Below are 20,206 nucleotides of genomic sequence, written 5' to 3'. Positions count from 1 at the left end.
AAGTGTTTATAATTAAAAATGTCCAAAAGTGACAGAAGAAAACAAAGTGAAAGTAGTTCAGTACAGATCTGAAGAGCAGAATCTAGTTTTGAAACTATACATGGAAACAATGCCTGGGTGAACGAACCATTCTAGAACTTTGAGCTTTTGAATTTTTCTCAAAACATACCCCTATTTTTAAAACCTAACTTTAAATCAGCCCATTTCTACTGTACTTACTAAGTCCAAATTAAAACACACACACACACACACACACACACCTTTCACAGCAAGCCACAGGGCAAGGGCCAAATGATTTCCCAGGTGGGTCCTTCAACAAGCTGAGCGTCCCTAACATTCTGATCCCACCCTAATGCTGGGGCCCCGGGCACCAGCGTGGGGCTATCTTCCCTGAACATCCATAATCATCAATTTAATATTAGAGTTGGCTTGCCACTCCTGTCAGAAAAGTTTCAGACGCTAGCTGCTGGTCCTGAAGCTCAGATCAAAGGGGAGGAGAAAACAAAAAGGGAGTATTTTCTTTTTACACAGGGCGGAATCCTTCATCTTCACTGACATTACCTCTAAAACCATTTCAAAACACATTAGTGCTCTCACGTGGACCAAGTCTAATTATGTAGCACGATGGATTTTGGCAATCGGCTTCTTCAAACTTCAGAATAGGTTTTTGAAAAATTACAGACTAGGAAACTAAATACATAAAGCTGGAAATAATGGTCAAAAACCTACTGGAGGCATCAACCTGTTACTGCCAGACAGAGCTACACAGGTGTGAATACATGACAGATACATAGATTTCTGGTCTCCTCTTCAGATTTGGAAAGCAATTTACTAACACACATCCTCCTTGACTTATGATGGGGCTGTGTCCCCACAAGCCCATTGTAAAGTAAAAATATTTTAAGTTGAAAATGCATTTAATACACCTAACCTACCAAACATCATTGCTTAGCCTAACCTACCTTAAACGTGCTCAGAACACTTACAATTAGCCTACAGGTGGATAAACTCTAACACGAAGTCTATTTTACATGAAGTGTTGAATATCTCACGTAACTTATCGAATTCTGTCCTAAAAGTGAAGAACAGGACGGTTGTCAGCGTGTCGGTCGTTGACCCTCGTAATTGTGTGGCTGCCACTCAGTATCACGGGAGAGGGGCCTACCGAGTATCACCAGCCCGGGAAAAAATCCAAATGAAAATTCCAAGTACAGTTTCTACTTAATGTGCACTGCTTTCACACCACCATAAAATAAAAACTTTTAAGACAAACTATCATAAATCGAAGACCATCTGTACTTATAATTAATGGCTTAAAGAGTCACACTGTGGAAGCAATAGTAGAAACTATCAAGATCACTGCTGCCCCTTTTAACTCATAATGTCTGGCACATTCTGTGCACTCAATAAATACTCCTTGAATTCAGAAATGAGGACTCAGGGGCCTGGAGCTGGTAAGTGACATGTCTGCCTTGACACAGCTGGAATGAGAAGACAGACCTCCTGGTTTCCAGGCCAGGACTGAACTGGGCTTCCTCACATCTGAACTCCTTAGAGAAAAGAGGGTAGTGGTTCCTCACTTGGGATACGGTTCAAAATCCTCTCATTTATTCCTCTTCAACACAGCCCAGACCTACTGAATGGAGAACGTCTTCAGAGAAGCCGCTGAGACAGGCTCCTCGCTTGAGAATTCTTGCACTCTCCAGAACACCCCCCAGGCTCTCTTCTAGGGCAACACCTTGACCTCTCCATTTTGCAAGAGGGAGGGGCTTGCTTAACAACCCCAAGCAATCTCCAAGCTCACTGCTGTTCTGGTGACTGAGCTGCCTCCACCTAAGGCAAGCAGAGTGACTACTGAGGAAATGAGCAAGAGTCTAGACCATCAAATAGACGTTTCACACAGAGACCAATCCTAAGGAACCCGTTCCCTGGTCCTCTTCTTCCCCGCTCCCAGCATCGGACGTTGGATGATCGCACACACCTGAGCTGGCTGTCCTGAAACCAGAACTCGTACAGGGCGGTGGAGTTAGGTGGTTGAGGCAGGACTCTAGGGTGAGAAGGCCTGAGTTTGAATCCTGGCTCTGCTTCTCACGAAATGTGGAAGTCCCTTTACTTCTCTGTACCTCAGTTTCTCATTTTATAAATAGAGTACCCACTACATATGCTTAATGTAAGGATCAAAAGGACACTTAAAACAGTGTTTGACAGTACTAAGTGCAATAAGAACAGAAGATACCATATCTTAGAACCAAAAAAGTCTCTCTAAAATGAACCAATTTTCTTGAAGACTGAATTTGACATGGGTCTTTAACACCTTTTAGAAAAATATCTCATTTTATATTTTTAATAATTTACCCTTTGAAATTGTTTGCTTAATGTTACTTTAACAGAATGACATTTGTTCGCCTACTCTCACAATTTTATTCAGGAGCATTCTGTTTAAGCAAATACAGGACAGTCAAATTAAGTGGTATTTATATTTTTCTCAGAAACAAGTCTCCAAGCGCTAATAGCAGTGTTCAAAGGGGTAATAGCAAAGAGCTGTGAACACTTCTGGAGTAAAAAAAAAAAAAAAAAAAAAAAAAAAAAAAAGTGATGCTTTGGAGGTGCTCCAAGAGTCAATTTAAAATAAGGCGGGGGGTCCCCTGAAGCAGAGAGGGAGAGATACCACCTGCCTGAGAGGACTCTTATCTTGGGCTGATTCAGGAGCAGGACCACAGTCTCCAGGACTCTCAGCAGAGATGAAGGTGAGCCCTTCAGACCCCTTAGAGGACGCAAAGCTTTCCACCAGCTCTGTCAGTGATAAGACCAATCGCTTATTACTGAAATCACCCCCCACCTCCTCTTTCCTATATTTTGCAAGATTGTTAACACTCCAGATGTTCCAAAAGATTGTATGTTCCATACACCGGCAGGTAATCTTTCCAGAGACTTTACCAGTCTCTTCCCTACCGAAGTGACTCCCAAACCTGGCTGCCCAACAGAATCACCAGAGGACCTTTTAAAAATCCTGATGCCCAGGTCTCATCCCAGACCAATGAAATCAGAATGTCTGGGGGTGGGAGCCAGACATCAGTTTTCGTTTTGTTTTGTTTTGTTAAAATCCTACGTGATTCTAACGTGCAACAAAGTTTGGGAACCACTGGTTTATGCGTTAATGCTCCCCTAGCAAACTCACTCAGCACCAAACCCCGACTCCCTATGCCAATGACGTCAACAGCAAGTACCGACCTGACTCCTGGAACCCGGGCTGCTTGATTTTGAAATTGTGTAATTAAACCTTCTGAGGCATGTTTCTCATGTCAAGTGGGTTTATGGCCAGCAGTCACGAAGCCAGACTCGCTCATGTTCAGTCTGGACATTTGGCACCCATGAACCACGGACATCGGTCCTTTTTTTAAAAATTAATATTTTGGTTGGCCCAATGTCAAACTCCCCCAAAAGCTAAAAGGAACATCCCAACGAGAAAAGCTCGGGATTCTGAGAAGGAAAGTTTGCTGTGAGCCTTATTTTGAAAAACCCGTGGGGACCTGATGGGTTCCGCCCCTATGAAGTTCGGCAGCAGGACCCAGCTGTCCCGCCGCTGCTGGTCCCACCGCTCTGTCCAGCTTCACCTTAAAGCCTGGATACGCAACCAAAGGGCTGCAGGTGGGGGCAAATCTCGGAAGTTCCCGGGAAGCGACGACTTAGCGAAACCCCACCAGCCCGAGGGGCGTGGACGCCTGGGGGGGAGCTCTGGGCTGGCCAGGAGCCTGGGTCCCCCCGACCTGCAGGAGGATGGAGAACCGGGCAAGCGTCGGGGGGTCTGCGCCCAAGGGGCGGGTCCGACCCCACCCCCTTTTTTGTTTAAGACGAAACTACGCCTTTCCTTCCCCGTAGCCGCAGGTAGAGGCAGACACGAGACCCTCGGGCCTCTCAGCTCAGGGTTACAGCACCACACCCGGGAAAGGGGCTTGCAGGGTCCTGCGACCCACCCAGGCCTGGACCCGGGCTGCCAAGGCCGGGTCCAGCCGAGGGGCTCAAGTACGAGAGCCGGGTGGAGGGAGGACGTGCAGTGGGTCCGCTTGGGAAGCCGCCTGTCCCGGGAGGCCCGAGGAGTGACACTGATTCCCGGGGGGCGGGGGGGGCGCTGTCGTTCCCCAGCTTCCCAAAGCCCCTCGGGCGCGCGGCCCGGGCCCGGCCTGGCCCTCCGGGAGCACAAGCGCGGGGCGCACGTGCGGGAACGCTAGCCCGCCCCGCGGAACCAGAGCCGCCCCGCGCCAAGTTTTTGCCTTGGTCCGCGGACGCCGCACAGGAGGCCAGGAAAGTGAGGACGGAAAGTTGCGAGCGCTCTGCGGCGCCGAGCTCCAGCCGGGGGTTCCCACAGCCCGCCCGCAGCCCCGCTGCCCCGCGCTGGGAGCCTCCCGTCCTGGGCCGCCTTAGACTCGCTCAGCCCAGAAACGAAACGTCCCGTTCCTCCCACAGCCCCGGCCAGAAGCGCAGCCGATCCTCAAGGAAACAGGAAAGGAGGGGCGGGAGGCGCGGGACGCCGGGCGGTGCGGCGAGCGCGAGCTGGGCGGGCTGCGGGGCGGCGCGCGTCGGGAGGCGGCGTGCGGCCGGCGGCACTCGCCCTACCTTTCTTCTCCTCCAGCGCCGGACTCGCCGGGAAGTGCGCAGCCAGCAGTGCCAGGAGCGCGGCTCCCACCGTCCCGGAGGGTCGCATCGCTGCCCCCAGGCGCTGGCTCCGGGTCTCCGCAGTCAGTCAGGACCGAGGCGGGCGGCCGTGCGCGGCGACACAGGACTCGGGTGGACGCGGAGGTAGCCCGTCGTCCGGTCTGGGAGGCGGCGGCCGCCGGGGCTCGCTCGGGACTCGCTCCGGACTCGGGCCGCCCCGACCGCGGGCGTACACACCGTGCCGGGGGCGGAGGCTGCTGCCGCCGCGCTGCGGGGGCTGCCCAGACGTCTAGCTCGCGGGGGCGGGGGCCGGGCAGGCTGGGCTGGAAGGAGGAGGGACCAGGCGGAGGAGGAGGGATCGGGAGGAGCCGAGGAGGAGCGCCGTGCTTGGAGAAGGGAGGAAGAGTCCGCAGCGAAGACCGCAGGCGGGCACCGACTGGGGAGGTGACGGACAGCGGTGGCCCCTGTCGGCCCGAGCGCACCCGGGAGGGCCGGCGTGCGGGGACGAGGCGGCGTCCGGGAGCCGGCGGGCGCCCTGAGGAGTTCGTTTCTGAGCGGGACGTTCCCCGCGCTCTCCCTCAAGCCCCAGTCCTCGCGGACTGGCCCAGTTACTCAGTGACCCAACCTCCGCTGAGCCAGATTCGTACCAGGGTTCCCCATTTTCGCCTTTCGTCCCTCCAACTTGCGGAGCAAAGTTGTACCAGCTCCAGGCAAACCGGCCGCGCCTTAGGCCCAAGGCCAGATAATGGCAGGGCTGGGAAACCACTCCTTTATTCCGGCTCCCAACTCCTCCACTGCACCCCAGGATCCTAATGGGGGTCAGAGGCTGGCCTGGCAGCCGAGTCGTTCCTCGCCGCGCCCGCCTGGCAGGAGTGCCAAGCGTCTGAGTTGGAGCTCTCAAGTCTGAGGGTCCTTCACATCCCGTCAAGCACCCTAGAAATTGGCCGAAATAAGGGAACCCAACTCTGGCTCAGAGGCGGGCCTTGGAAAATACTAGTTGAATGAATGCATGAGTACCGAGAGAGTCCACAGCATTTCATATGCCAGGAACCAGCCAGGAGTAGCTAAAAAGCAAACACCGTGCTGTCAATTCGCAAAAGACAAGCGCTTCGAATAAAGGCTTAACACAAACACCCGTGGAGACACTTAAGAAGCGAGGTGCCCCACTGCCCTGAGACAGCCAGGTAGCTCAAGCAGGAGAAAGGCCGGGGAAATTCACTAAGGGTTCGGCCAGAAGAAATTGGACTTTCTCCCGCTGCAGAGACTTGAGCTACATTTCGTTTGCAAAGTAGGGCCTATTCTCACTGTTCCTTCCCAGACCGGACAGATAGACTCTGGCCCCATTCTACAACCAAATTCCCTCCTCTCCTCACAAGATTCGTTATTGACATTCAGGCCCAGTTCAACACTGGTCGCCCTTCGAGTAGGAATCACCAACCTAAAGTAAATGGAGTTAGAGCCCAGAACTTTCCTGCTGCTGGAGGATGACGGGTCTAGAGCACAGGGTTTCTCACCACCCATAGGACCTGTATTTTTTCATGTGAATGTAGAGTCATTCTTGTTTGTTCCTTTGTTTTAACAAATAAGAACAACCGCTGAGCCTTCTGAACTCATTTAGCCCCTTTGTGAAGAAGGCTATGACGATTCTGCAGGCCATGTTTTGGTTTCCTCCACTTGCTCCAAACAAGGACTTAAAGCAGTTTGCAAAGAAACGCAACCACACAAGTGACACAAGCTGGAGAAGAGCAAACCAGAAACATCACAGTGGAACACAGAATGAATCTGGAAGTGAGTCTTAGAGAAGATCTGCACACAACAAAGTCCTGTGCATTTACTTAACAAGACCACAGATTTGGCTCTAACACTTCTGTCAAGGAAACATGATGGGTGGCACAAATCATAGTGTCCACATGTTAAAACACCAGTCAGTTAAAGCTACAACTAATTTTTTAAGACTGCATAGCAATTTCTTCCGTGAGCCCCTCCAAAGAAGACAATGTGTAGACTTTAGAGTTCTCACTGGCCACTTCTTTGTAATAGTACTAACCTTTATAGTGATATCTTGTTCTACCAACCTTTGATCTGATCTGATCTGATGGCATCTCAGGAAGCAAAGCTTTAGGAAAACAATTACTCAAGGAGGCAGTGGACACTTCAGAAACACCATCTGATACTGGGTTGATCCTGAGGAATGGATAGGAATGGATGAACTTAACATCCTACTGGGGTTGAGTTTGAGTTTCTCCTCTGAGTTTGTGATGTAAGGGGTGACATTCCAGATGATTTTGTACTCTTTGGCAGGTTTGTGGGGTGTACTGATAATGTGTTACTTGTGAAGGGAAAAACTATATGGCCAACCTTGCAAGAATGGCATCCTCTTAAGAGAACAGAGCTGTGGCCAGACTGGGCCTTGCATAAAGGATGCTCAGGCACCCCAGTCTCTCCAGAGAGTGTTCCCAGGGCATGTACCAGGCCACATGCCAGGAAAAGGCCACCACCATCATCACCACCATAGGAATAGCAGGGACAGCCCCAACTCCATGCTAAGTACTGCTCGGAAATTAGCTCATCTGACTACCCATTAGCTAGGTTATACTTCATTTGCTTTTCGTGTCAAGATGACATTCCATGACACTGGCTTGGAAAGGTTAAATAAATAACTTCCCCAATGTACCAAAGTATGATTTGCTAGCCATGAAGCCAGCCTTGAACCCAAATCAAGGCCATGTTCTCCATCACTCTAATACTACAACTTTTCAAGTAGAGACATCAGGACCCGAAATTCTATTTCAGAATATGTCTTGGAAAGTTTTTAGAGAAGTTACAACCAAAATTTCTGCTTGGCCAAAAAATTTCTGGGTAAAGCACCATGCACACCATATCAGCAGGTATGTATTGAGACTCTACTATTTCCCATATTAAATCTCAGATGGTCCATCAATTTTCATAACACAGGTCATTCATTCTCTTTGCCAGCTACAAATCAGAAACTTTTTTGCTCCTCTGATGAGCAGTTTTCCTCTTTTTGAGCTTTCTGAGTATTTTAAATAAGCGTTTAATCTTTTCTAGAAGAACATGGTGGTGAGTCCCCTGCAACCAACACACTCTGTGGAACGGGAGGAGAAACGGGTTATTTGACAGGGTAAAGAAAGGGTGTCAAATATTTTAAGTTCCTTCTTAGACAAGAGGCATTTGACCACCTGTTTTCTCTGGCCTTTGAGGGCAAAGCAAAGAGTGATGAGGAAAAACACCAGATTGGCAGATTTCAAAATTTTTAAAAACAGTCTTTAGGAAACTACTAGAGCTATCTAAAAGTGGAAGGAGCTGCCTCTGAATGGAATGGTTTCTCATCCTCAGAAAGCTTTGCATGCAGGAGCAATACTAAGGGAGGTTGTGAATTAAGGGCTGAACTAAGTCCCTTCCAATCCAAAATTCCAAAAGAACACGCATTTCTAAAATAGGTTCCCATTTCAATGTGCATGCATTCAACAGCTCTTCTGAAGATATATTTTAAGAAGACGCAAGAATGCAGTAAAGGGGTTGCCTCTGGGGACGAGAATTAGCTGGGGGTAGGGGTTGGAAGGAGGCTTATTTTTCAAAGGTCCTTTTATACCTTTGCCATTTTGTACTGTGAATAGGCATCACCTAATCACCTGTTTCTGTAAGATAAGGGTCAGTGACCTCAGTAGGCCCCCTGCTGAGGTTGGGAGGGGGCTCTGCTGGTGACAGACTTTCTTGGTACCTTCAGCCATTTATTCTCTCCCTTTGAGTCAAGTTATTTGCATTTGACTCTGAGTTGAGACCTATCTCTGGCCCAGTAGGGAAGAAGCTGCTTCTTTTTCAGAGATAATATGCTGACACAAAACTGCCGAGGCATTCATTTGTCATTAGTATTCTTATTAGCATTATATGTCATTAGTATTCTTCATTATCTCTAGGGTTGAGGGTTACGTAATGCTTAAAAAGCAGGATCACATTTTGGAATGCCAGTTTCTGGCATAGTTGAGATGTTTGTTAATTACTTTGCAAGGGATCTTGTAGGAAGTTTCTGGATCTTGCACAATGCTTTGCCCATGTTAAAGGTTTAAAACAGATTAAATAATTTTGTCCAAGGTATTATTACTTGTGTCAGGGATAGTTATAACCAGAAACATTAGCCTCAGGGCTGCAACTGGTGGCCTGAAGACCAAGTTCAGGATACAGATGTGGCTCGTGCTTCTTTTAATTGAATTAAAGGCAACATTTAAAAATCAGGACATTTCACATTCAAAATACGGAATTTGTGTTTCTTTTGAAAAGGGGTCAGTCCTGGTCAACTGGGTCTGCTTTCAAGCCACATGGCAATATGCTGGGTGATTAACTGTCCCCTTCAGAAAGGATATTCTGTCTCCAGCTCACACCGACACCACGAAGCTTGATTCATCAGTTCACGGATCCTGTGTGGCTAACTGTAGGCATTCAAGTTTGCAAGTGCACCCTTCCTGGTTAAACAATACTACTGTGAACCATGCTGTAGGTGTGGTTCTCATCTCTGGTTTTCCTTATCTTCCCTTGTCTTTCCAGCTCACCCTCGCTCACCTCATGTGTGGGCATATGCGTTTGTTGATAGATTTTGGTCCGGAGGTCATAATACACTGTATATCACGATAGACCTCATCTTAAATTAGCATAGTTCAAATTTTAGCACATTTCGGTTTTTTTTTTTCCAAAAAACACAGATGTTTATCACCGCTCATGCTAATACCATTATCATGGTTGACATTCTACAGGCATATATTTTAATTGATATATACATATATATCAATTTTAATTTATGTATTATTATATATATAATTATATATATAATAATTCAATTTATGTATTATTATATATATAATTATATATATAATAATTCAATTAGAAATTACCAGAGACAGACTCCTGTTGTAGGATAGAGAAAGAAGACCTGCTTCTCAATGGATGATGTATGTACAATAACCATGTACCATGAGCTGACCATGAGGTGGCAATGGTTGAAAATCGGGGGTAGAAGGTGGGGGTTTAGGAGGGTACCTGGACTCAATATTATTGCTTATCTTGCAAATCAGCAAGTTTTGTCTAGCTTATCTGTTTATAATAAATTATAATAAATGATAAAATATGTGCTTCATTAGGAAACAACTAGAGACATTTTGAGTTATTTTAGCTATTTGTAACTTAATTACTTTGATTAATATAATTATGTCTCTTCTCACATAATAAAGGTCATGTGGCAAAGACCTATTGTCAAGCTTATATTCTTCTAAATGGGAATTCAGGAAACTTCACAAATTAAGAGAATTGTGTCACTTTATTTTTCTTCACAAAGAATACAGATGCAGTGAATAAAGGATTTATCTGTACTAAACAAGAAAAAAATCACTTTTGAGGAAGTCTCCAGAAGTTAGATTAAAAGTGGCATTTTAATTTTTTTTAAGATTTTCTTTTTTAAGTAATCTCTACACCCAACATGGGGTTTGCACTTAACCCTGAGATCAAGAGTCATGGGCTCTCCCGACTGAGTCAGCCAGGTGCCCCTCAAAGTGGCATTTTTAGATGGTGGCGGGGTCTGTGGGGTCTGTAAGGAGGAGGATATTGTAGGTTAAAAATGATCAACAGGGCTTGAGAAATCCAAGTTAATTGTTTTTCTATTTCTTCGATTGAATGGAAAATGAGACATTGTTGCAGTTGTTAATTTTGCAGAACTGAGCCACAAGAAAGCCTGAGTTTCCACTTAGACTGGGGAGGGACATCAGAGATAGGGCCCTGCCATTTTTCAGATGACAGGGTGAGCACCTTGTCCAGATGAATTGTTTCGGGAGGGGAAGGATTAATAAATAACATTTCAATAATAAAATAAAACAAAACAGAGTTCTCGGGGCTGTTAGCTATTGTATGAAAATTCACAGTTGGAATAAATGGCATTTACTCTACATTCCCTGAGTCTGGAGTGGCTGGGAGACAGAGGTCAGTCACCAGTTCCTGTGCTCATAGAAATTATAGTCAGCCTGCAAAAGGTCACCTAGACTAGCCAGATGTGTGTGTGTAAGAATAAGAACCTTTCTACCTTAATCATCATTTTCACTGATTTCCAAACACCACCCAAAATAGGATGTTTTACTATTCTACTATGAAAATCAATTCTCAGTGCCTGCATTTGGGGAGATTACTGTGTCATTGGAGATTAGTGAGTTGTTCTGATAGTGTGGCATTTAGTTTTGCTACCTAGTAAGTTGATTTGGCAAGTGCCTACTGCCTTTCCGTCTGAGTAATCTCGCTTGAGAACAATTCATTGTAGCCCAATGGGGAAATGTAGAGTGTGTCCCTCAGGATCTGGCTAGCCCATCCCCCAAGGGAAGATGGTGGTACTTTCTGGTCCCCTGGCAGTCAGCTGTATGCCACGTTAGTGGAGGGAAATGGATCCCTTCTGGGTAGAAGCTCTTGGAAGCGGGATAGGCTTCCCTGAGACACCTTTTCCCTCTTTCTTGTTGGCTGGTAATGCTCCGGAGAGGGGCTTCCTTCTCAGCCTGGACCCGCAATCGGAATTGATGACAAGGAGCACATCCTTCTGCTGGACACATGGGTGACTTCTACATGATGGGCATGAAGAGTGGGAGAGAATCATCCCTTTCAGGCTATCAGGATTTTCAGGATTTTGTTTTTTTTTTTAAAGAATTTTTTTTTTTTAAGATTTTACTTATTTTGGGGGAGAGAGAGAGAGTGAGTGCAGGAGCAGAGGGGGACGGGGAAGAGGGAAAAGCAGACTCCCCACTGAGCAGGGAGCCTGACAACCAGCCAGGCTCAAGCCCAGGACCCAGGATCATGACCTGAGCTGAAGGCAGATGCTTAACCGACTGAGCCACCCAGGTGCCCCTCAGTTTATTTCTTACTCCCTTATACCCAAACATACTTTAACTTATACAGGAAGAATTCAACCCCTAATTAAATATTTCCATATTTTACATATACTTCATATTAAATTGTTTTCTGTTTGATACATAAGCATTCATATATATGTTTCTATAATAAATACGTGATACCTAAATGGGGTGTCTCTCAATCACATGGGGTCCCCCAAATGTGGGGTGATGATCAGGTGGAAGCCAGTGGCTTGGGCAGAAAAAGGATTCACCTGAGGCAGAACAAAGGAGATAGAAGTATATCGAATATACCCCAAGGGAGCTGTGCACAGGACAACAGAGGAGGAGGCTGTCTGCCACGAGGTAGTGGGTGCGGGCTGTTTTTAAAGGGGGAAGATGAGGAGGTAGGGCGACATATGGAATTCTCCCTCTTTTTGGTAACTGTGCCAGTTGTAAGTAGCCCATTGGTCAGCTAGGGCCTGTGGATATTTTGAGGTGGGTCCCATTGCTCAAGCCTGTTTGCCTAAAAACAATATACATATTAATATTCCGTATATTTATATACACACACACATATTTTTTTTTTTTTACTGGCAGGGGGTGGACATGAAGTAACCACATGAACTAAAAATTGCCATTAACTAAATGCGACTTTGAGGGACGCCTGGGTGGCTCAGTCGGTTAAGTGTCTGCCTTTGGCTTGGGTCATTATTCTGGGGCCCTGGGATCGAGTCCCGCATCAGGCTCCCTGCTGAGCAGGGAGTCTGCTTCTCCCTCTCCTGTTCCCCCTGCTTGTGCACTCTCTCTCTCTCTCTCTGACCAATAAATAAATAAAATCTTTTTTAAAAAATAAAAATAAATAAGTAAATGCGACTTTGAGCATGTTTAATTTTTTCAATCTTTCCAACCAAAAGCCTTAGTTTTTTCCCTCTGTAAATTGGCGTAAATGTTTGCCCCACGGATTTGTTATGACTTGAAATAATGTACTCACCTAGCACATAGCTTGACAAAAACTGCCACGTACATATGTTTTTGGAGCTATGGGTTGCATATATAACATTCTTTCATTTCCCTGAGTTCTTCTCTTCTCTTTTCTTTTTTTTTTAAGACTTTATTTTGACACAGAGAGAGAACAAGCAGGGGGAGTGGCAGGCAGAGGGAGAGCGAGAAGCAGGCTCTCTGCTCAGCAGGGAGCCCGATGCGGGGCTCGATCCCAGGACCCTGGGACCATGACCTGAGCGGAAGGCAGACACTTAACTGTCTGAGCCACCCAGGCGCCCCTGGAGTTTTCTGTATATGCAGACAGAACAGTAAACAAAGACCGATCACTGGCTCAGCTCTGAGCCCCCCTGTCATGGAGTGCACCCCCTTAGATTTATCCTTCAGTTGGTCTTCACGGTCATACGAACAATCTAAACATAGAACTGGTCATTAATTTTTTTTAATTAAAAAAAAAAGAAGACCCCCCCCTTCCCCATGGCATAACTTAGCAACAATGATTTTTCTCTGAGATTTCTAATTATGAACTTTGAGGACCAGCCTTGTTCCTGGCCTTCAAAAGAACTGCTATTTGTTATAGCAGCTGCAGGGGGAAAAAAGGGCAATGAATGTCCCAAAGAGGGCTGGCACCCACACTCGGTGCTCCAGCCGTCTGCAGATGGACGTGCTAACAGGGACCACGCGATATACTCCATCAACTGGCACTTGCCAGCACCTCAGCACAAAAGCTCCCCGACTGCCTTTCTTCAAAGGTTGCTTTCAATCCCGCTCCCCTTCCTGTGGGGTGGGGGTGGGGAGAAGTCTCGGGTTCCAGACTGATCTTGGGATCTTAGAGCAGCTGTGAAGGTGAAAGTTAGCTGTATTCAAGCCGGAGGGATTTGGAGGCCAAGTGCAGGGAGTGGGAGGAGGAGGCTGGTGGTGCTCGGAGGGCCTCTGCACAGACTAGAGGCAGTTGCCTGGGGAAACCCCAGAGCCTCCTGCCCGCAACCCCCCCCCCCCCCCCCCCCCGCCCAAGCGCTTGGCCAGGATTTCTGTGGGATTTTGACATTGTAGAGCTTCACCTGAGTGAGACGTGTGGGAAGCTGGCCCTGCATCTGAGCCACACCTTGGGATATGTATGCATGGTGTTTGTAATTCCTTCTTTTTATTATGTTTGCCCTCTTTTTTTTTTTTTTCCTCCTGGGGAGCTTTTTTGTCTCTGTAAATCTTTCACTTTTAAATGAGGGCTTGGAAGCAGGACAAGCCAGGGAGAATTGAGGGGCGTTCCCCGGGGTTCCGCAGGATGGAGAAGGGGAATACTGGTTCCTTTCCACCCCCCCCCCTTTTCTGAGATTTGGGATGCTTCTCAAGTTCCTCTTTGAAATTGTTAGATTTCCTGCAGTGTCTTTTGCCCAGCACCTGCAGAAGATGTCTCCAGGGAAACTGGCTGGGGCAGCTTCTGTTTCAGCTGGGCTTTATTGAGTGCGGACACCTGGGGCCTCAGGGAACCAGCGAAAGGCGCAGTGCGTTGAGCTCCTAGCTCCGCCATAGGAGTCCTGGCCCTCCCCAGAGGGGGCATGTCCCAAGATGCGGGGCTCCCCAGACAAGCATGGGGATGCCTCTTCTCCCCAACGTATTGTTTTGCTCTACGTTTACCCTAGACGGAGCCAGGGTTCTCCTGGTCAGCCTGCTTTGGCGTAGAGCTGAGTGTCTCCTCCAGCACCCACTCCCCTCACCCTAGTCCATGGCCACATCTTCTGGGGGAAACACCCCACTCCGCTGAAACTGGGGAGCAGAGAAGCTCTCATCTGCTCTGTGTCACCTAATCCCTATGTTTCCCCTACTGCTAGCCCTTGGGTAGGTCAGTCGGCTATGTTTTTACTGGGGTGTGACATCTTTACTTATCCCTGGAAGATCTAATGCCCTCAAGTTCTACATAAAAGATTAAGATAAATTCGGTGGCTTCGGGCAGCTTCATGGACCAGTCTGGTCCGTGATGCGTCTTGCATTAACCTCGGGCTGCTCTCTGGGTACAGAAGACAGGAAGAGACTGTCTCTGGAAAATGCAGTTCTTCTGCTTCATGTTCCAGCGCCTTTTAACTCCTGCAGGGCCCCCTTCCCTGGTTCCAGGATTCTGGCTAGAATGTTACCCGACCCCAAGGCTCACATGCCCATCCTTGAATTAGTCCTCTGCTATGGACAGACAATCCAGGACCAGCTCCAGGATGCTGTGCCCTCTCCAAGGTGGGTGTTTTTTTTTTTTTTTTAAAGATTTTATTTATTTATTTGACACAGAAGGGTGGGGGGTGGGGCAAGCACAAGCAGGGGGAGGGGCAGGCAGAGGGAGAAGCAGGCTCCCCGCTGTACAAGGAGCCTGACGCATGGGGCTGGATCCCAGGACTCTGGGAACATGACCAGAGCTGAAGGCCAACGCTTGACCGACCGAGCCACCCAGGTGCCTCAGAAGGGAGCATTTGAATACATGGAGAAGAGTCAGTAAGACAGAGGTCTGGAAGGAGACCTTGTTTATACGGGGGCAGCAAGAAAGCCAGTGTGGCTGGAATGGAGTAGAGAGTGGGAGAGGGGCAGGAGCTGAGATCAGAGGGGCAGGGGGACCACAGGGCCTTGGTAGGGCATTGTAACGTTTTCAGCTTTTACTGAAAGATAAATGGAGAAAAAATTGGAAGACTTGGAACAGAGAAGCGACAGGCGTGATTGACTCAGGTCTTAACTGGATCCCTTCTAGGGGGTGCTGTGTCCAGAATGGAATGAAGGTAGGGAAGAGGCTATTGCAATAACCCAGGTGAGACGTGGGCCTGGCTTGGCACTGTGGAGATAATGACATGTGGCCAGATTCTGGATGTAGTTAGCTGTAAGAGCTGACACAAATTACTGATGAGTTGAATCTGGGGCATGAGAGAAAGACAAGAACCAACGATGACCTCAAGGCCTTGGTCAGCAAATAGGAGATGGTAGTCTTCACTGATATGGAAAACAGAAGAGGAAGAGAGGTTTGGAAGGGGGAAATCTAAGCACCCAGTTTTGAACTTGCTATGTGTGAGATCCTTTTAGATTTTCAAATGGAAATATTAGGTAGGGAATTGGATCCTTAGGACAGAGGGTCAGGCACGAGATAAAAATTGGGATCATCAATATACAGATAGTACTCAAAGTCTTAAGATTGAATGAGATCATAAAGGGATTAGTAGAGAATATACTTGCTAAGGACATGTGATTAGAGTCCTGAGCCCTGGGGCCTTCAGTGTGAAACAGGCTCAGGAGATAAGGAGGAAAAAGCAAAGGAGAGGAGTGGCCTGATCTACTGTCTTGGAAGCAAGTTGAGAACAGGTTTCAATGGGGAGGGGTTAATCAGCTACATCAGAACATGCAGGTACATGAGTGGGATTCTTTCTGCCCTGGTACGGTGCTTCCTTTGATGTATATACTATGATTTATTTTCCTGGTTCCTTACAGAAAGACATTTAGAGTATTTGCAAGCAATGCTAGAGGGATAACCTGGAGTACTGATTTCACACATTAGCAAGTGAAATTTCTGAGTGTTTTGTTTCTGATTTTAAAGAGAAAATTTATTTTAATTCTCTTTTTAAGATCTGCACTTTAAAAATTAAGGTATAATTTACATGCAGTAAAATGTATGCATTAAATGTCTTTATATGGTTTAGATTTGCGCTTCTCTGTTGTCTAATGAGATTTTTCATGTACTTATTGACCATTTGTGAAGTATCTGTTTTAAATCTTTTGCCTATTAAAAAAAATTATTATCAACTTGACAGAGGTATAGTTGTTTACATAAGATAACCTGTATCTGTTTAAAGTGTAAAATTCAATGAGTGCTGTCATTACAAGCCTCTGTGAAATCACCACCACCAAGACAGGGGACATTTTGGAGCGCCTGGCTGGCTCAGTAGGTGGAGCGTGTGACTCTTGATCTTGAGGTTGTGAGTTCGAGCCCCACATTGGGTGTAGAGGTTACTTAAAAATAAAATCTTAAAAAAGAAAGAGAGGGGACATTTTCATCTCCCCCAAAAGGTTTCCTGTACTCCTTTGCAGACCCCTCTCTTTGTCCCTTGCTTCAGGCAACTACTGATCTACCTTATGTCACTATCGACTAGTTGGCATTTTCTAGAATTTCAGAAGGAATCTAGACATTAAAAGGAATTACACAGTATGAAGTATTTTGTGTCTGGCTTTTGAGATTCATCCATGTTGTTGTGTTTATGAGTAGTTTGTTCCTTTGATTACCGAGTTAGTACTCCATTGTATCGATATGCCATGTTTTGTTTATCCATTCACCAGTTGTGGAACATTGGGTTGTTTCCAATTCTTGGCTATAATCAATATCCATAAAATTGCTATGGATATTCAGGTACAAGTCTTTGTGTAGACATATGTTTTTGTTTTGCTTGGGTAAATACCTAGGAGCAGAATTCCTGAGTTGCAGGGCAAATGCTGGTTTCACTGCTCCTTTTTCCTCCTGTGCTTCCGTATCATGTCTGCCTTCAAGCTGCTGTATTTTGGTAGGGCTGCCAAAACATTTCTGAAATGTTTGAAGAAGAAATCGCTAAGGATTTTAAGGTAAAGCAGATGTTATTTAGACAGTGTGTTGGCGATATCTTGAAACATTCCGACGCTACGGTCATGCTTACCTCTCATTTCTCCATCGAAGTGTGTACCTACAGCTAGAAAAGGGAAGAAGTTGGTGACACATTTCTCTAAATACTGTCATATTTTAGCAAACTCTAAAAGCTTAGCATAACAATAATCTTTATTGATGTTTCAGACTTCCTATAATTTCCGTTTGGGTAGAATCTAGAGTAAGATTGGACGTGATAACAGTTATTGGCATGAGTAAGACAGCTCAGGAGTGTTGTAGATCCTGCTGTTTCCTTACCATGACTCAACCTGCCCAAGGAAAACAATAGAAAATGAGTTCCTAGTGGATGTCTTTTTGTAATCAAATAGCTTTGACTCATATATAATACAAGTCACCTGGAATTTATTAGAAGAGTGCCTACACTCTATGTGAGCATTAAAAATGTGATGTTAATTAGTAAATTAAAATCAGAGATCAATCTCTCTTCAGGGGGGTGCACTTTTTTCAGACTTCTCGAGGAAACATGGAGATACTAAATATTAATGAAATTACACACTCTATTTCTCACAAAAAAACTAATAAAATAACTTAAAAATATTTAACTGTAGCTGAAATGAAAATCATAGGGATGACAGAATTTCCAACTAAACTAATAAAGATTAGAAAAACTACACACAAAATACAACATTAATTACCAACCTAATTAGGATCTCTAATATATTTCATTAATTAGATATATACAGTAATATTTTTGTAAGAGCTTAAAGTAAATATACATGGTATTAAAAATGAGGATATTTACCAATTAGCCAAAGTGAAAATAAAAAAGGAAATGGAGCACAATCCATACATAAAAATCTAAAATGGGAAGGACAGCAAAGAATGATAACCAGAGAAGGATTCAAAGATCATTATCAATGGGGGCGCCTGGGTGGCTCAGTCGTTAAGCGTCTGCCTTCAGCTCAGGTCATGATCCCAGGGTCCTGGGATCGAGCCCCGCATCGGGCTCCCTGCTCCACGGGAAGCCTGCTTCTCCCTCTCCCACTCCCCCTGCTTGTGTTCCCTCTCTTGCTGTGTCCCTCTCTGTCAAATAAATAAATAAAATCTTTAAAAAAAAAAAAAAAGATCATTATCAATGACAGTGAAGAGCAAAACAAAACCCATTCAAATAAGGGGACATAAAACATGAATGTATAACTCAAATGGGAATAAAAAGTAGAAACGAAAAATATTTTTCTTTCTTGGGAATCAAAGAAGAGCAAACTTAATCACTTTTCAGTGATTTGATGTATATATAGGACCAGTGCGTTCAGGGTGAAGCTAGATATTTTTCCTTCTGGGATCATTCTAAAATTTTGAAAACAATATGGAAAAAAAAAAAACAAACTTCAGGATCTTTAAAAATACCCTTGGAGCCACTGAGTTTACTCTTAAAGCAACAATTCAGTATGTAGCATTCATCCAAATGCCACCTTTCAAGGTATGGGACAAATAGACAAACACACCATTCTCTAATCTGTAAGGGAGAAACGTCAACCTGCACCTGTCATAAGCTAGTCTTTATGCAGAGAAATGATCCAGTTCTCAGTCCAAAAAGACATGGGGAGAGGCTCACTTGCCCTCCTGGCCTTCCCAGTGTGGGTGACTCCTCAGCCTCATTTCCCTGCTGCTAAGAATTTGTTCACAGCTGCTGTTTAGAGACCAGAGGAGCTTGAATCATCCTCAAGTTCTGCAGAAACGATGAAAGTGACCCAGTGAAAGAAAATGTAGTATTTATGCAGTCTAGGGACCCTGGCTCCAGACATCAGCTCACCAAGGCTGCCGATGCTGCCCTGGCTACCCTCCCAGTTGGAGGTCTGACCACTCTTGATTGCAGAGCAGAGGGGAGAAGGGAAGATGGGGCGAAGGGGAGGTGCTGGTGAAGTCATGAAACCTCTCAGGCCACCCCCGGAGCCTGTCTTCCCGGAGGATGTGCATGCTGCTCTGACTAACAGCCGTCTTTAGTTAAAAGTAAGAAATCTCTAGCTCTTCCCTCTTGTGGCCATCGCTGAAGCACCAGCGGCCAAAATGAAGTTCAGTCCCTTTGTGACTTCTGACCGGAGCAAGAACTGAAAACGGCATTTCAGTGCACCTTCCCACATTCGCAGGAAGATCATGTCTTCCCCTCTTTCCAAAGAGCTGGGACAGAAGTACAACGTTCGATCCGTGCCCATCCGAAAGGATGATGACGTGCAGGTTGTGCGAGGACACTACAAAGGTCAGCAGATTGGCAAAGTAGTGCAGGTTTACAGGAAGAAGTACGTCATCTACATTGAACGAGTGCAGCGGGAGAAGGCAAACGGCTCAACTGTCCAGGTGGGCATTCACCCTAGCAAGGTGCTTATCACCAGACTAAAACTGGACAAAGACTGCAAAAAGATCCTTGAACGTAGAGCCAAATCTCGCCAAGGAGGAAAGGAAAAGGGCAAATATAAGGAAGAAACAATTGAGAAGATGCAGGAGTAAAGTAATCTTATATGCGACTTGAAATAAAAACTGTTAAAATGAAAAAAAAAAGTAAGAAATCTATATTTAGCTAAAGGACTTGTAATGGAATTAGTACTTTTGTTTTTGGTATATCCATAAAGTAGATGAATGACCTGCATGATCTGGATGGGAGAGAATAGACAGTTACTAAATCAAGAAGGCGCTGCTTCATATCCAAGAAGGAAATGGTGAAGGAACTCTTTAAAGGTCTTCAGAGATTCTAAATGGATTCGGACACCCCATGTGAACATTCAGTGAAGCATTTTCTCGAACATCAAGGAAATGCAATCTTTCTGCTTGCTATATAAAGGAAATGTAATGTTTTGTAATGTAATGTCGCCAATAAAATGGTCACGATGAAGACTGTGTAGAAACAGGAAGCAATGCAGAATTTCAATGGCAAGTTAAAATAGAAACACATGCAGAAATTTGAAGATTTTATTTATCTATTTGAGAGAGAGTGTGTGCAGGAGCGTGCAAGAGGGGAGATGGGAGGGGGGCCGGGGAGGGGAGGGACAGAAGAAGAGAGAACCTCAAGCATACTGTCCACTGAGCA

At 45.8% G+C, this 20,206-nt stretch overlaps 1 protein-coding gene, 1 long non-coding RNA gene and 1 pseudogene across 4 annotated transcripts in view; 2 read left to right on the top strand and 1 right to left on the bottom strand.

The window, feature by feature from the left end:
- The window catches only part of LOC144379712 (uncharacterized), a 140,548-nt gene extending 137,956 nt beyond the window's left edge, over positions 1-2,592 (top strand). The window contains exon 2 of the long non-coding RNA XR_013443054.1: positions 2,560-2,592. This is a non-coding gene — a long non-coding RNA (uncharacterized LOC144379712). The remainder of the gene's footprint in view (positions 1-2,559) is intronic.
- Positions 1-5,227, bottom strand: part of EGFR (epidermal growth factor receptor) — a 199,863-nt gene extending 194,636 nt beyond the window's left edge. For 2 of the 3 annotated variants that reach the window (XM_078059944.1, XM_036122804.2), the window contains exon 1: positions 4,615-5,227. Coding sequence is in view for 2 of the 3 variants with exons in the window: in XM_036122804.2 (XP_035978697.1) it covers positions 4,615-4,702 (88 nt within the window). In the remaining variant the exon portion in view is untranslated. The remainder of the gene's footprint in view (positions 1-4,614) is intronic. The other variant, XM_036122805.2, reaches the window with a different exon arrangement.
- A 13,928-nt stretch (positions 5,228-19,155) lies between these two features.
- On the top strand, positions 19,156-19,688 carry LOC118554956 (large ribosomal subunit protein uL24 pseudogene; annotated as a pseudogene).
- The last annotated feature ends 518 nt before the right edge of the window (positions 19,689-20,206 follow it).

This window comes from Halichoerus grypus, chromosome 12, assembly GCF_964656455.1.
Source record: "Halichoerus grypus chromosome 12, mHalGry1.hap1.1, whole genome shotgun sequence".
In the NCBI taxonomy this organism is placed as follows: Eukaryota; Metazoa; Chordata; class Mammalia; order Carnivora; family Phocidae; genus Halichoerus; species Halichoerus grypus.
This window is presented reverse-complemented; position numbering and strand designations above follow the sequence as displayed.